The sequence below is a fragment of the Eptesicus fuscus genome, chromosome 4 (assembly GCF_027574615.1).
Source record: "Eptesicus fuscus isolate TK198812 chromosome 4, DD_ASM_mEF_20220401, whole genome shotgun sequence".
NCBI lineage: Eukaryota > Metazoa > Chordata > Mammalia > Chiroptera > Vespertilionidae > Eptesicus > Eptesicus fuscus.
This window is the reverse complement of record NC_072476.1, coordinates 95,018,598-95,036,526: the sequence shown is the minus strand read 5'-3', so window position 1 is coordinate 95,036,526 and position 17,929 is coordinate 95,018,598. Positions and strand designations below refer to the sequence as shown.

The 17,929-nt window shown below is 36.0% G+C and overlaps 1 protein-coding gene across 1 annotated transcript in view; it reads right to left on the bottom strand.

The window, feature by feature from the left end:
- Nucleotides 1-17,929, bottom strand: part of CDH18 (cadherin 18) — a 213,568-nt gene that overhangs the window by 158,183 nt on the left and 37,456 nt on the right. Inside the window, exon 2 of the mRNA XM_008161781.3 lies at nt 11,792-12,086. Within this exon, the coding sequence (XP_008160003.1) occupies nt 11,792-12,086 (295 nt within the window). The remainder of the gene's footprint in view (nt 1-11,791; nt 12,087-17,929) is intronic.

Below are 17,929 nucleotides of genomic sequence, written 5' to 3'. Positions count from 1 at the left end.
GGATTGCCCTGTGTCATTCCTTTCATTCAGTTTCTTTTTGTATTACAGCTTTATAAATAGCACACATTTTATAAAGTTACATGCCAATGAGAAGCAGAAAGAGTGGACTTCCTTGAACGTCTCTGAAGACCCATTTGAAATATTTAATAAGCCATTTTAATACCAAGCAAATATTCTCTGAGATTGCAAATCATTATGCATGACTTGTCAGGGTTCACAGCTCTGATAAAAATCTCAAGTGACTCAATGTTGAACCAGAAATTTGGATAAAAATAAGCTGAGGATTTAGGAAGGCTGAGAGTACCTCTCTGAAGAAATCTCTTAAGGCTAAATTCTCAGAAGATTTTTCCAGAGAAAGTAAAAAAGCAATAGTCATCAAGCTATAGTTTAAATGTCATTTTACACAGGAGGGCTGTAATTTCACCAAACAGAGTGATAGCACAGGGTTCTAGTCACCATGCCATTCTATAAAGCTTTGAGTATTCACCCGAGAATCATTTGATTAAAGAAAAATCCTTCTTCAACAACGCTTTTGAAACAACTAGGTACCAAAACAAATGTTACTCTTCTATTTTATATCTTGGCTAGTGTTAATCTCTGTGTATCTTCAATTATATCCTTTTCTTTTTATAAGAATGCCTAATGCTAAATTTCATATTACTCAAGTAAATTTTATATACTAGAGCAGTGGTCGGCAAACTGCGGCTCTCGAGCCACATGCGGCTCTTTGGCCCCTTGAGTGTGGCTCTTCCACAAAATACCACGTGCGGACTTGCACGTACAGTGTGATTGAAACTTCATGGCCCATGTGCAGAAGTCGGTTTTTGACTCTCAAAAGAAATTTCAATTGTTGTACTACTGATATTTGGCTCTGTTGACTAATGAGTTTGCAGACCACTGTACTAGAGGCCCAGTGCATGAATTCGTGCACAGATGGGATCCAGCCGGCCCGGCCCCAATTGGGGCAGATTAGGGCTGGGCTTGTTGGGAGGAGGAGATAGTGGGAGGTTAGCCAGCAGGCCCGCCCAGATCAGGCCTGATCAGAGCCAGGCCTGCTGGCGGAAGGGGCCGCAGGCAATTGGCCAGCAAGCCCTGCCCCCAATTGAGGTGAGGGATGCTGATAGGGGATCAGGGGCCAGGGGGAGGGGCCATGGGTGGTTGGCCGGCTGGCTCTGCTCCTGATTGGGTGTGGGGGGGCCAATCTGGGGGGGGGCGGGCAGGGGGAGGGGTTGCAGGAGATTGGCCAGTGGGCCCCTCCCCCTATTAGGGTTGGGGAAGTTGGCCTGCCAGCCCTGCCCCCTATTGGGGTGGGGCATGCCATCAGGGGCAGGCCAGCCAGGGGAGGGGCTACTGGCTTATTGTGGTGGGGCAGGCTGATTGGGGTTATGGCTGGCCAGGAGAAGGGAGAGGGCGTTTGGCTGGCTGGCCCACTGTTGTTCAGGGTGGGAGAGTCCGATCAGGGAAAGGCTAACAGCAGGGAGGGGCCTAGAGGTTGGTCGCAGGCCCCATCCCCTGATGGGGCAGGTTCGCTGGCCACAGCGTGACTGCTGACCACAGCGGTCATTAAGATCATTATGGCCATTATGGTTACTGGCTTTTTATATAGATTTAATAAAAAATTATGAAATTATATGTATTGAATGACAATGATATGGAAAGCCCTCTGCTCTAAGCCATTTTATTTGAATAATGAGATTAACCTATTGAAAAAATTACATTTCAAACCATTTTACAGATGTAGGCACTGAGGTTTCAAAGGTTCTGCAGTTGACAATTGTAGAAGGCAGCATTCGAGCCTGGGCCTATCTATTATGCTATATGACTTTCTTTCCCATATACTCTTTTGCTCCACTTATTCATGATATTTTGAATCCTATTTAATAGTCACATTATCTCCTACCTTTTTCTTGTTTGCTCCCTTGGCAGTAAATCAGGGCAGTCCAGATGCATCTGCATGGGTGAGTTCATTGCACATCTGAATTTTTAGAATAGAATTTGAGAAGCATATACTGTAATGCAGTGATTTGTGAATTGGGTTCAACTTATGGTGAAACTATTTATTCCAATAAAGTAATTTATATTATAAATCAATCAGTTAATTTGGGGAGTCCCAAATCAAGTCTACTTTCATAAAAGTTAATGGAGAAACTTAGGAATCAGAAGTATCATAAAATATAACCTGGTGGATCAATCAACCACTAAACAAAATGTCATTAAAATATATGTATTCTTCTAGGAGTTTTAGTTTCAGGTCTTACATCCAACTCTCTAATCCACTTTGAGTTTATTTTTGTGTGTGGTTTAAGATAGGGGTCCAGTTTTATTGTTTTGCATGTGGCTGGCCAGTCTTCCCAGCACCATTTGACAAAGAGACTATTCTCTTCCCCACTATATATTCTTGGCTCTTTGTCAACAATTACCTGACTAGATATACGCATAGGTTTATTTCTGGTCTCTCTTCGCATGTTCCATTGACCTATGTATTTGTTTTTATGCTGATACCATACTGTTTTTATTAACATAGCTATGTAATATAGTTAGCAATCTGGAAATGTGATACTTCCATCTTCGTTACTTCTCAATATTTCTTCCGCTTTAGGTCTTCAGGGGTTCCATACAAATTTTATATTATTTTTCTACTTCTTTGGAAAAATGCCATGGGGATTTTGATAGGGATTGCCCTGAATCTACAGATTGCTTTGGGTAGTATAGACATTTTACCAATATTATTTCTTCTAATCCATGAGCATGAAATATCTTTCCATTTGTATGTATTTTCACTTTCTTGCAGCCATGTATTATAGTTTTCATTGTGCAGATTTTTCACTTCCTTGATTACATTTATTCCTAAGTATTTTATAGTTCTTAATGGATTTGTAAATGAGACTGTTTTCCTAATTTGTTTTTCTCATAGTCTGTTATAAGATGATTTTTTGAGCCACTAAGCTGTACGTTGGTTTGTTACACAACAGCTAAGTGACATAGACAAACAGGTGTAAGATAAAAAATGAGAAGAAAAAAAGTATGAACCTTAGACATTTTTGTACAACTTACGATTTATCAGTTGTCTTGTGTTATGACTCAAATGCACTCTAATTTACCATGTACAAGTACAGAAATGGCCTCATTTGGAAGATTATGCCCCAGGGTAGTGATTTAAAAATGTCTACTAGAATCTTGGAAGAGATCCAGGGTGAAGCTCCCTAGATGTTTGGGCAGAACTAAATCAGTCCCCCTACAAACAGTGCAATAAAGTAAGCACAGCTGGTGTCCCTACTTGTTGCTGTGCAACACAGAACACAGCTGCAAATGGAAATGAGCCTGTGGGTGTGAGATCAGAGAGGGGAACAAAGACCACAGGAAAATGATTAGGGATGTTTCAGTACATCTCCAAAGAATAAGCCTCGCAGAAGTTAAGGTTCATATAGTAAAATTTCATATATATTTTTAATATCCCAAAGTAAGTTTCAGTAATTAATGGAAGCTAAAGTTTATAAATAATGCATGCAATTTTCATACAAAGTAATATGTTGACCTCTCCAGTATATTAAAAACATTATTTATATCATATGTTATCATTTCTAAAGTCCTTTTAATTAATGTTCAATTATATGTATATTTATTAATACACAGAAGAGAATAGGTAGAGATTTATATATTTCCTTATAAATATGTTTCTGTGAAAAACAAAGAAGATATAACATTTATTTTCAGGCAAATTGGATTGTGGTTTGGTATGGTTTTCTTTGAAACAACTTTAGATGTAAAGCATTTTTTAAAAATTTAAAGTGACTGCAATGCAACCATATTTAAATTTATACTAAACACTCCTGATTCCTGGTGTAAGCAAGACTATTGTTGCAGAAATCTTGGTACATGTACATACAAATAGAAGGGAACATTTTAAATAATAATATGTCCTTGTAATATCACTAAATGTCTTAAGACATATACCACCCTTTTCATCTGAGAATGGCAATACTGTTTGCATATACAATTTCATTCCTTCTATCTTCATTTCTAAACTGCCACACAAGAGCTTAAATGCTGACTCCAAAAGCAGGAATAATTTTAATTCATGGTAATGTTCCTCTTTGCTCCACATGACGATTAGTATTATTGACTTTTCATTTCCTATTCTTAAGTCTCGTTTCTGAAAAAATAGACATCTAGTAAAATTATGTAAAACCAAATTTAAAAAGCACTTCTGTAGAATAATTTATAGAAGATAGTAAAGTCATCACGGTTGGGGCGATCATGGACTGCATATCACAGAGAAAATGTTAAGTGTGCAGCAGTACAATGTGTACCAGTCTCTCCGTGGTCCACTCAGGTTACATGGCCCTTCATATCATTACACTGTCATGCTGTCCATATACGTTCACTTTGTTTAATCTGACTCCATTTTTAGAATAGAATCTAAAGAGCAATATGACAGCCAATAGCTTACTAGACACTGATCATAATTCAAATGATCCTTTTCTCAATTAATGCTTTAGAAAGGTAAATGTAATTATTTTTAAATGAGAGCCATGCCATTAAAGTAGCCACACGACTGTCCTTTAAGCACCGAAAACTTATGCAAATGTTTTTGCTGCTGTTGTCATCACATTGTGCATTTGAATGTGGCGATTAATATTTAAACATAAAAAATTACTTACCTGGGCACACAGAATGGTTTTTGTTCATAAAATATATAACATGAACATTCTAACGTTATGGCATTCTTTTTGGAAGTGACTATAAATGTAACAAATACCATATTCTTCCATTCGTGATTCTACTTCAAAATGTTTTCCTTCTTTTCTCTTGCCTGTTCCCTAGGACAGATGTTCTCAACTGAGAGCAGTTTTGCCCCCCAGAGAGCATTTGGCAATGACTGAACACATCATGATATGGCAGTAGTGGGAAGGATGCTATGGGCATTTAGTGGGCAGAGACCAGAGATGCTACTAAAATCCTACAATGCACAAGCCAGCTCCCAAGACAAAGAATTATCCAGTCCAAAGTGTCTGGATAAAAAACCCCTGCCTTCAGGGATATGATTCCCTAGATAGTGGTAGAAATTACATGATGTAAATCAGAGAGATAAAGAAAAACTTTATTAAAACATGCATCGAAAACCACTACAGTTTATTTTGTATCTTTCTTTATTAAACCATCCAGAATACCAGAGACTTTGCCTGCTTATTATTACCCACTGACAAGAAATATGTAAGCACATTAGGCTTTTTTCCCTGGCAGTACAGCGCACAGCAATTACTTGGAGGGCTCCATGACCATTACTTAGTACTACAGATACACAAGAAATAATAATCTGATAAAAAAACTGTGCACCCTGAAAATCTCTGGTGCTATCTTTCCTGTGTTCTCATAGCATATTTTGCTAAGCTATAAAGGGAATTCATCATTTGCATGATGATCCTGCTTATTCACCTTTAAATATACCACACACACACACACACACACACACACACACACACACACACACACACACACACACTTACTCCCTTCAACTCACAGGGAAGGGAAAAATATTTTTCATCATTGTATAGTCTATGAGGAATGCCCTCCCTTTTTTTTCTAGTCCAACTGACAAACCCCTATTTATTATGTTAGATTCTCAGAGGACGTCTTTTCTTATCTGCCAGCTAGACTCTGCCCACTCCAGAGTTCCCCTGTATTTTGCTTATCAAACACAACATTAAAATTTTTCTGTTTTTATGTCTGCAAGCTGCTCAAATGTAGGGTCATTGTTTTATTTACCATTTTATTACTAGCCACTATCACCTTTCTCAGTAGATTGCATGCTTTCAACCTTTCTCCTTCTCTCCAGGAGAACTGGAGAGATATAAGGAGAGAAAACAACAACAATGACAACAACATTTTTTTTTTAATGACTAGCTAATTCAAAACTCAATTAATGAGATTATGATAAGCACAGTGATTTCATAAAGCACCATATACTGGGGAAAATTTTGTTGTCACCTATCTACACTGTTGGCCTTTATTAGTACTAAAAACTGACATTTTAAAATTAAGTATTCATGTCAATCACATATATTCTGCAATACACACTTATTTTCTCAAACTGAAGGCTATTCCAAATGCATTTCTGAAAACTCTTTTCTTATGAAAATAACAGAGATATCTGTATGTCAGCATATACATACAAATCCATTTATTTTAAGGTTGCATAGGGTATCTGTGTATGTTTGAAGAAGCATTTATTTGAAAACTTACTTATCTGTACTTTAAGCATGTTTCCAATTTTGAAATATTATAAATGATACTGCAGTGGGCACTCTTTTACATACATCTTCCCATATCCATGTGGGTGTACCTATTGAATAGTTATGATAGAGATTGTCCAACAAATTAGCATGTTTGTTTTTAAGTATTAATAGATATTGTCAAATTCCTATCCAAACCTAAGAGAATTTACTCTTCTGCTAATAGCTCTGCACATTAACAATTCTGTGATTATCAAACCTGCATACTTGGTAGGTAAACATTGGTATCTCCTTCTCCTTTGTGATTTCTTAAATTACTAGTAAAATTTGAGATTTTGGAGGGGATAATTACAGTGTGTTTATTTTTTTCTATGAATCTCCTTGAATATAATTTCCCCCATTTTAATTTGAGTGTAGTGTATTTTTTATTTTTAAAAAATCCCCATATAGAACCTTTGGTGGGATTATAAATTGTTACAGCCAGTGTGGAAAATGGTGTGAGGTTTCCTCAAAAAATAAAAAATAATAATAAAACTAACTTATGATCCAGCAATCCCTGTCCTAGCCTGTTTTGTTCAGTGGGTAGAGCATCAGCCTGCAAATGAAGGGTCCCAGGTTCAATGCTGGACAAGGGCACACACCCCAGTTGCAGACTCCTGGTTCTGGTCAGGGGCTTGTGGGAGGCAACCAATCAGTGTGTCTCTCTCATATCAGTGTTTCTCTCAGTCTCTCCTTCTCCATCCCACTCCCTCTAAACATGAATGGAAAAAATGTCCTCAGTTGAGGATTTAAAAAATAAATAAATACATGATCCAGCAATCCCACTTTGAGATATTTATTAGAAGAATATAAAAACACTAATTCAGAAAGATACATGTACCCTTTGTTAATTGCAGCATTATTTATAATAGCCTAGATACAGAAACAACCTAAGCATATATCAATAGATGAGTGGATAAAGAAGATATGATATATAAATACAATGTACTACTACTCATTCATAAAAAAGATAAAATATTGCCATTTGTGACAACAGAGATGGCTATTGAGGGAATTATGCTAAGTGAAATGTCAGATGGAACAGGCCAAAAAATGTATGATTTCAGACATACATATGTGGAATTTAAAACAAACAAAAACATAAACTAAGCAAACAAAATTAGAACAAACTCATAGATACAGACAACAGAACGTTGGTAACAAGAGAGTTATGGGAGTGGTTGGGAGGGGGAAATATATGATGATGAATGGAAACTAGACTTTTGTTGGTGATACAGATACCAAATTATAATGCTGGACACTTGAAACTTATATAATGTTATTAACCAATGGTACCTCAATAAACAACAGACAAACAAAGAAACAAAAAGGCCCTTATGTAATAAAAATTAGTTCTCTGCCATCCATGATGTTCACATTATTTATTTATCTTTCATCATATCAGCTTTAGCATTATTATGTGACATCTGTATTTTCAAATGTTTATTCACTTAAATTCATGTCTTATTTCTTATTGCTTATTGGATTCATAGCTTATACTAAAGTATTTTATCAGCAGTGTTTGTTTTGTTGTATAGTGGTTATGTTTTTATTAGCAGATTGAAACTTTCTGTTTTTATTGCTTAATCATTTACTTTGTTCTTTGAAAAAATATTTTCATTGATTTCAGAGATGAAGGAGGAGGGAGGGAGAGATAGAAACATCAATGATGAGAGAGAATAATTATTCAGTTGCCTCCTGCATGCCTAACACTGGGCATCTAGCCCACAACCCGGGCATGTGTTTTATCAAACCGTGACTACCTGGTTCATAGGTCAATGCTCAACCAGTGATCCACACAGGCCAGGCTACTTTGTTCTTAAGCATGGAGAACAATACACTCTTTTACCCTGTCCCACTCTTTCACCCTGTCCCAGTATCATGAGCACACTTGGTCCTCCATCTGAACTCCACTCCTTAGCTGAGCTAATGAGGCTACTTTCCACTCCAGAAAATGGCCCTGGACTACTCCACACCATCCATGTTACAAAGGTTTCTCAGTTTTTGGTAAACATGCCTACCTGGAACCAGTCCATTGTCTTTATCCACACTGTGCCTAATGTACATAATTTTGAGATTTTCAGAGGATTTTTTTTCAAAAGCATGTAACTGTGGGACTCCTTAGGGATTCTATTTTAGAATAAATAAATGGCTATTCTCATACTTCTAGGCAATTATGAATAATTTTTTTCTCTTCATGGTATTTGGCCATCCCCAAATCCTATCTCTTAAACAAAAGGAACACTATAATAACATCCAATCTACTCCACTGGGTTAAAAATAAGACCCCCACTGCTGGTTTAGTAAACAAATGGCTTCTGGAACACCTACTTTTTTGTTGCAATGATTCAACAAATATATTGATCCAGATTTTAGTACTTTTACTATATTAAAAAATGGGAACTCAAAAGGTAAAGCTCTGCCTAGCTTAGAAATATTTCCCAATTGCACTTCTCACTAAACATGCAATCTTGGGAAAATTACTTAATTCTATATATCTGTTTCATCCTCTGTAAAACAAAGATCATTCTAATGTTGCCTTCATGATTATGCAAGCATGAAATTATTGCAAACAGCATGCAATGCCTGACACATGCTAAGTGCTCAATAAATATTCTCTGGAGCTATTTCAGTGGTCATTATCACAACTGCTGTGGCAACCCGTAGTCTCAGACTCTGACAAAACTAACTTGTTTTGTGGGGATCGATTTTAGATTTTCTGTAGAACTCCAAGTCTAAATGCGAAATGTCCAATCTCCTTTTATCCACTGATCAGAACTTGTACAGATAGAATTGATTCCACAGTTGATGGCAAGCAAGATTTAGGTCTCTGAAAACTGTGAGCAACACCACAGCCAGAAAGGAACATTGCCATCATAGCAAAATCAACTAGCATCATAATTACACAGTGAAAGGGGAAAGGAGTGAGGACTTCATGTATTATTTGCAAAGCAAAGCACTTAATGGAACATGGCATGGCTGTTTCTTATCTGGTGCTGAAACCTCTCTCCCTGTTCCTTGAGATTCAGTATTAGGTCCTACTCTTTGCTTATTAGGTCCATGTAGAAACCTAGAATTTGGCCAAGTACCAATTCGGGCTCAATGTACATTCATGTATCTGAGATTGAGTGGAAGTGTTTAAATAGGAAGAGGTTTATTTTCAGAAGAAAGGTTTTGGGATGGGCAGGCCAGGACTGGAGCATCAGTTCCGGGCCCTTTTCTCTCTCTGCTCCATCTCACTTAGCAAAAGGCTTTGCTCCTGTGGTTGCTAGCAGCTGCTGCATTTCCACACCACGTCTGCATTACAGGCAGCAAGAAAGGAACATGGCAGTGCTGACATATGTGTGCCAGGTATGACTTTTAGTCCGCAGACCTACATCTTTCCCAGAAGCTCCCTCTTTGGACTCCACTTACATCGTGCCAGCTAGAATTAAGTCACATGGCCACTCCTAGATGAAAAGAAGTGATGGGAGGTGAAGATTTGACTCTGCATGGTACCTCCCTGAACAAAACTGAGTTCTCTTAGAAACACAGAAGGTAAGGCTGAGTATTAGTTAGATCACTTACAGTGTCTGTGTAAAGGAAATAAGCATGATCTTATTATTTGTAACAAATGCCATATTTCTGCGTATAGGCATTACTCAGCAAGGCTGGAATGCCCTAAATCAACAGATGCCGGGTCTATTATCATGACTACAACACCATCCTCAGATTATTCCCCCTACCTCTGGCCTCGTTTCCTGAAAGCCCTTACAACGGAGTTTGGCAAACTTTTCAGTCTTTTACAACACAGGAAGTGTTTTAGGCTTTGTGAGTTAGTCTTGACTGCAACTACTCATCTCTGCCACAGCAGTACGCAGGCTACTGCAGGCACAATAAAGATGAATGGCTATGACTGTGTTCCAGTAAAACATTATTTACAAAAACAAACAGCAGGCTGGCTTTGTCTCCCTGCCATTGTTTGCTGGTCCTGTTCTACAGTATTGCTAGCTTTTTATTTCTGAAACTAGAGGCCTGATGCACAAAATTCGTGCAAGAGTAGGCCTTCCTTCCCCGGCTGCCAGCACCGGCTTTCCTCTGGTAATGGGGACCTGGGCTTCCCTCACAGCCCCGGCTTCGTCCCAGAGGTTGTCTGGAAGGACATCTGGTATAATTAGCATATTGCACTTTTATTATTTTGGATTAGAGTCGATGTATCACCTATTCTTAAGCACCCAATATAAAGTCAGTTTCTCCTTGCACTTTCACATGACCTTCCATACATTCATATTCCAATGCCTCTAATGTACACATGTCGAAAATAACCTTTATTCAAATAATATATTTTAAATCTAAGCTTTAAGTCTCAGGAATGGTCAAAATTATTATTACCATAGCTGAACTTTAATTACATTTTGGAAATTAATCACAGATAAAGATAAAATAAAAGATAAAATAAAATAGCTGGACCACAGATATCTGTGAGTGGTGAGAAGTTGCCAGATCATCAGGTGACTGGAAACCTAGAGTATAATTTATTAACTGCTGTGTAAGCTTTGCATTCAGAAGAACCTGAAGTTGTTGTTGTTGTTGTTGTTGTTTGTTTGTTTTTTTGGCCCATTTCTAGACATGAGAATTTAGAAAAGTTACTTAAGTACTGTATGCCATTTTGTACATTATTATTATTATTATTATTGACAGTGCTACAGATGTCTCCCATCTTCTCCCTTTTTAGCCCTCCACCAACTCCAGGCTTTCTCCATACTATTGTCTTTATCCATGGGTTATGCATATATGCATATATGTTCCTGTCCCCTCCCACACACCATCCCCACTGAGATCTGTTATTCTATTCCATTCATCATACCTCTAGACCTATTCTGTTCATCAGTTTGCTTTGTTCATTATATTCCACAACTAAGTGCAATCATGTGATATTTGTCTTTCTTTAACTGGCGTATTTCACTTATACATTTTAAAAGTGGTATTCTAAATACTTCACAGGGTTGTTGATATTTAAAAATATATAAGTTATATAAATGTTTAAGAGTAGGTGTAAAGTTTTACTTATTAATGTAGCTATTATTTGTACTATTAATACTATTTTAATTGGTTCATAAGCTATAAGCTTAAAAGACATACCAAAAGACTTATGATGTTATATTGTCTTTCCTTATCTATGCAAATTGTCACTTCGAATGCGTTGCTATGTTCTCAACAATATACTAGAAAAATGTTCATGGCCAGAAAAACCTGTCAGTTAAGAATTGCTGTTTTTTTTTTCCAAGTTATGATAGTGTTTTCCTGAGATCAAACCATTACTTACACATACAGTATACTTAGAAGTTTAATTTTACTAAATATAATAACTAGAACCAATATTCCTTAATACTTTAGGCCATGGGAAAGTATTAAAATATTTTAGAACTTCTTCAAATTTCTACACACACACACACACACACACACTAAAACAGGTGTTCAAAATATATTTTTGGATCCTCAAAAATATATTAAGTCAAAATGTAAAATGATTTTCTTACCCATATCTGACATTTCAGGCACGGTAACGATATATGGTCCATCTGTGAACTTTGGAGCATTGTCATTGATGTCTTGCACTTTGATGATGAACTCGGACTCCGGTTCAAGAGGCTTGTTTGTCCGTCTGTCAATAGCCTGGGCATGGAGAACATAGTGGGTCTTCTGCTCTCTGTCCAGGCTTTTCGTTGAGTGGATGTCACCCGTGGTATCATCAATGATAAATATGGTCCCAGCACCTTCTCCAGTAAGGATGTACTTGACAGACCCATCACCTTTGTCAGAATTGGAGTGCAGCTATAAAATACAAATGGAATAATTTAACATACAATTATATTCCAACCTTACTTGATGTTCTCTGATAACTGTCTATCAATTATTTAATACTTAGTTTGATTATGAATGTTTTCCACAGTGTCTTGTGAGTTACTACAATCATTTATTTTTCTGACATTTTGTTCCACATGCGATTGTGAAGGAAAGGAGCCACATGCTGACCTGACAAGCTCAGGGGAGGCCTGCGTGGCAGTCTTGCAAACTCAGAGACCTGAAATAACCACAAAGGATGGTTTGAAAATTAAATATTTAACTACAAACAGGTTATAGTGGGCAGTCATGTCCTAGGCCGATATCTTCCCTGACAAAGGTCAACTTAGATCTTCTTTACTGAGCCCATTTGCCTTTTTGCCTCTAAGATAACATATCTGTGAGATGTCTGTGAGATGTCTGGGTAACTTGTAACTTCCTTCTTTTGCTGGAGCCCCTGGGGCACAACCAAATGTGGTGGGCGCCAGGACAGATACTTCAAATTCCTTCATTATCATGTTAATTGTTCCTGTACCCACCTAAGTATGTGTCCATCATTTTACTTTTTATCCAATCCCAGGGGTTTCCCACCGTTTGACTTTATCCCACCTCCTTAATTCGTCACCAATGAATTTCATGTAGCCCACCTATGTCCCTCCTCTGATGGCAATGTATAAATACAGATGTAACCCACCATTTCTTCGGAGCATTATCTCAATTCATTGAGGTTCTGCTTCCCGGCATATGTCGACATTTTGGCTCAAATAAACTCACTAAAATTCTTTACAGGTTTCAATGGTTTTTTTCGTTAACACGATTAATATGGATATTTTTACCAATATGTGTAAAAGACATCTACTTATTGATTTAAGAGAAATTAATCCTATATAAAAAAAGGATAATATGAATATTGACCCTAATGGCGGAACAACTGAGAATGACAAGTTTCTATGACATGCACTGACCACCAGGGGGCAGATGCTCAACACAGGAGCTGCCCCCTGGTGGTCATTGTGTTCCCACAGGGAGAGCTCTGCTCAGTCACAAGCCCAGCTGAGGGCTGCGAGCTGTGAGTGCAGCAGCAGTAGTGGGAGCCTCTCCTGCCTCCTTGGCAGTGCAAAGGATGTCCGACTGACGGCTTAGGCCTGCTTCCTGCAGGGAGCAGGCCTAAGCCATCAGTTGGACATTCCTCAAGGGCTCCTGGGCTGCAGGGGGGAGGTCTGATTGCCAACTTAGGCCTGATCCCCTGGGGAGTGGCCTAAGCTGGCAGGTGGACATCCCCCAAGGGATCCCAGACTGTGAGAGGGCACAGGCCAGGCTCAGGGACCCCCCCAAGTGCATGAATTTTCATGCACTGGGCCTCTAGTAATACTTATAAAAGAAAAACAATAACCTTGCTGTTATTATACCAAATCAATATTTTACTACCAACATAGAATAGCAAAAATAAATGACCAGCAAATCCCTTGGAAGAATACTGTTTCCATACTTGTAGAAAAATGTTGTGTTGTTTTTTATTTTGTTTTAATTTGTCTGACATTGTATTTTAAAGTTAAAACTTGGTAAAATATGGTAGAAAATTTCAGACTAAAATTATTAAAATTACCAAAAGAGATACATGTTTGTCACAGAGACAAACATTTTTAATTAAATGTATTTTCTAGATAAATTATTCAATTTGAATGATAAAAATTTCATGGTAGAATGTTTTCTTTCTTTCCAAGTTATAAAAAAAATTCACTGAAAATTTAAATAGTATTAAAGATTTAACCAATAAGCAGGCCCCAATTTTTAATTAATTGAGGTATACTAGTTAAGCCTCACTTATTAAAATTAAAATGACAGAATATTCTTTGAGCAGATATTAATTAGAAAAGTAATATTTCAGGTGAAAGGAGGTTTTCAATAAGAATGACAAATAACATTAAGACCATTTTAACCTACTTTTTGTCACTCACACATTAGTAATAGCTTTTAAATTGTGTATAGTTCATACTTAATATTCTACTATAACTCATAATATCAAAACTCAGTTAAAAATTTCAGGGAATGCCACTGCTACAATTCTGGCTGGTAATAGCTTCAGTATTTTATCAAATCACAACCATATATTTAAAGAATTGTTTCTCCCAAGAACTCTGAACAGTTATCCTTTATATGAAACCTTTTTGGTCATATAACCTCCACTACTTACCTTTTGTTCATTTCTGACACTTGGGAACATTGAAAAATATAACCTGTTCACATAGCATTTTGGTTTCTTGCCATAGTAAAGTGAAAATCTTCAAGGTTTATTTTAAAGTCTCTGAACTTTTAGATGACTTTTTTAAAAAGATGGAATGTAGAAAAAAGGCTATACAGCATGAGGAAAGGAATACTTTTTAGGAAAATGAAGTCAACTGAAACAAATTATAGGACATAAGGAATAATTTTATTTCTTTTTTGAAAATAAGACATAGATAGGGACAAAATTCTGATGAGAATCACTCCGCAAGATTGAACAAATAAAATCATTTCATAACTACTTTTATAAAAACAAGTAAAACTACATTAGCAAAATATGAAACGTAGTTTTCAAAGATTCACACTTCATTAGTAAATTAATTACTAAGAGGAGAATGCAGAATGAGTTGTATGAAGACAGTTATGTGCATGTATAAAAATGTACTTGTTTCTTTCTGTCTCTTGTCATCATTTTAGCACCTAGAAGAAAAGATCAATCATTTGATCGACAGGCATCCTATTTCATATTCTCTAACTTTGTATCAGTTTCTGACTAGAAAATAGCAGAGTAAAGCAAGAAATTCACTGAACAAATATTTTTAGAACGTTTTCTGAAACATTCTTATTAATAAATTAAATAAGAGGTGAAATAGCTATGTTAGCTATTGTTATGACATATATAAATTATAAGCCTGTATAAAATAAAAATAAGTAACTATACATGCTTTTGGGGGAAAGTGGTATGCCTTTTATCAACTAATTTCATAAAGAAATAACAATGGTTACAATTGACTCTTATCTTCAGGATATATTTGTGTACTCTTCTATGTTTTTTAGTGAAGATGACATAATGTGATTTGGTTTTGGATTAAAAGTTGATATAATAAAATATATTTATATTTAAAAGACCTATGGCTTACCTATGTTGACCAGCAACAGAAGTAGTTAAAATAAATAATTAAGTTGTCAATCTAAAGTATCTATTAAAAATGTTGTATACTCTATGCTTTATATATATCTGGTAAGTAATCATAATACAAATTAGAATTCTAATAAGAGGAAAATTCTAGTAATTTGTATGCTTTAGCCTTTAAGATTTGGATCTGTTTTCATAAAGTTTTTAGAATAAATAAATCACTTAGTCAAAATGTTTCAGAAGTTATGTCTAATTTGAAAATAGATGTGAATTATAATTTAAAAGTATTTATATTGTTGCCTAACATAGTAAAAGCTACATTAAAATACTATAAAATGTATTTGGAACATATTAGGTGTTGATAATACTCATTTTAAGTATTTATATAATCAGTTAAATGATTTTTAGATGATCATTTTATGAATGAATTATTTGAACTCTCAGCTGGTCTGGTTAAATCTTGAAATAATTAGTTTCATGTAACACCAATGGGAAACCACCACAGGAACATTTAGTCAATTGATAAATAGTTCATATGAGTATGATAATAACCATTTGTGAAGCAACAAAGTGATGCACTCTCAAGATTACCTCGTCTCTACCATAACTGTTCTCAAATATTCAGTTCTTTTTGCCAACACACAGTCTGCAACATAGGTAAAGCCTGAGAAAAACACTGGCTAGGTTGTCTTGTTTGGCTTAGTAAGTGGATTTTAAGATCCTGGAAAAGCACATGTTTTGTATTAGATATTATAAGGCAAGAAATTATGACTAAAAGTGGGTGAATAAATTCATTCATTCATTCTTTCATTCATTGAGTGAGCAATAATGGCGATAGTACAGATAAAAATTTTAAAACATGGAGAGAAAGCTTTTACACACAGGTAATCAGGTAATACAGATAATCAGACACAAATCTTTAAGTTGGACAGCCATGAGACACCAAATGAAAGGGATTAGAAGGAAGGCACGAGAAGTAGAATTACTCTGTATATACACAGGGTACTGATTTACTAACCAGTAAAATATTACATTGTAAGTCTAACTAGCTACTATATTATTTGAGAGATTTTCATTATTTTTACATTGAATTATGGGAAAATATTTAAAATATAAAGCTGATTTTTAGTCATATATAATGAGCCCTTTTTAGCAGTCAATTTTGAAGAACTATCGAGACAGCAGTAGCAGGATCTGATCATAGCACCCATTGGTGTGAATAAACTCTTAGAGTCAGGAGATTTTGCAACATGAGTGATATTTTTGTGCTGAAGGACAGATGTTATACTGCTCTAAAGCAAGAATAGGTAATCCTTGTGTATCTGATCACATATTAATAAAGGTTAATGAGCTGCTCTTTAGAGAACAGAAAAAGTAAAAGAATGAAGAAAACAAAAAGAAAATTTAGTCACTCAAGTAAAGCAACACGAATCTTTCTCTGGAATTGCTTTAATACACTGACTGTTAACTAGTAACCTATGGCATTTAGAAAGCTAATGTAACTTACCTAGAAAACTCTTCACCCCGGCCCATGTTAGGGTCAGTACCTAAAAATTTATAGCTTTCGGTCTAACGCAGAATTCCTCACCCAGATAATAGTCTATCCTTTTGGGGTACAATAACTTTAAAAGGTTAAGAAGATGGTGGTAGTTGCTTTTAGCTAGGATTTTAAGATATGCTAAAAAGGTAGGTCACTGACTTAAAATTGTAGTATTTTGGACTACATAATTTATGTACATTTTTTGAGCAGAAACTTATGTTTACCATATTCCAGTCAAAGCCAGAAATAAGTTCAGAAATATTATATAGTAATCCCACTATTACCATTTTCTCCAACACATAAAAGACAAATGATGCAAGATGAGAGGAATGATCGTAAGATGGTATCTTTAAAATGTACGTGTTCTTCATTCCAGAATGTGATATATTGCAGTTAAACCATAAGCATATGGAATAAAACTCAATTGAACTATTAATAAGTGATTGATGTGAAGGGAAAAAATAACATAAGTAATAACAGTCACTTGGTCACTAATACATCAGACACTTGCTGCTAAAAGGGAAAAAAATACATAACCATCCGTTTTAAATTTGCATCAATTAATATGTAAAATGGTATGATGTCCTTAAAGCACTTAGTTCAGCCACCAAACTAATGCTAACAATTAAAAGGTTAGGAAAATACATAAGGGTAAGAAAATAAGTAATGCAATTATTTCACTAGAAACATCAGAGGTTTTCACAGACATACAATGGCATGTTGAATTTCAGTTTTTAGCTTTTAACTTCTTTATGAGAATTCTTAGAAAATCTTGTAAATGAAGAGGAGGAGGGAAAAAGGAGAAAAAGGTATCACCTGTTTGATATCCCCTGAATACCAGATTAGGTATATTAACATGTGTATATCTGTTTCATGCCATTGAGTTGGCTTCAACTCACGGCAGCCCTGAAAATGAGTGATGTCCACAATGTCCTGTTTTCAACAGCCCTGCTCAGCTCCTGTACTTATGCCTATTATGGAGTCAACCATCTCTATTTGGGCTTCCTATTTTCCTGCAGATTTCTATTTTCCCAGTCTTTATAAAGAACCCTGCCTTCTCACCATATGCCAAAGTTGAACAGCTTCAGCTTTGTCATGTTTACCTCCAAGGATGTTTCAGTGTCCTCTGACCAAAAAAAAGTTACATTATTGTTT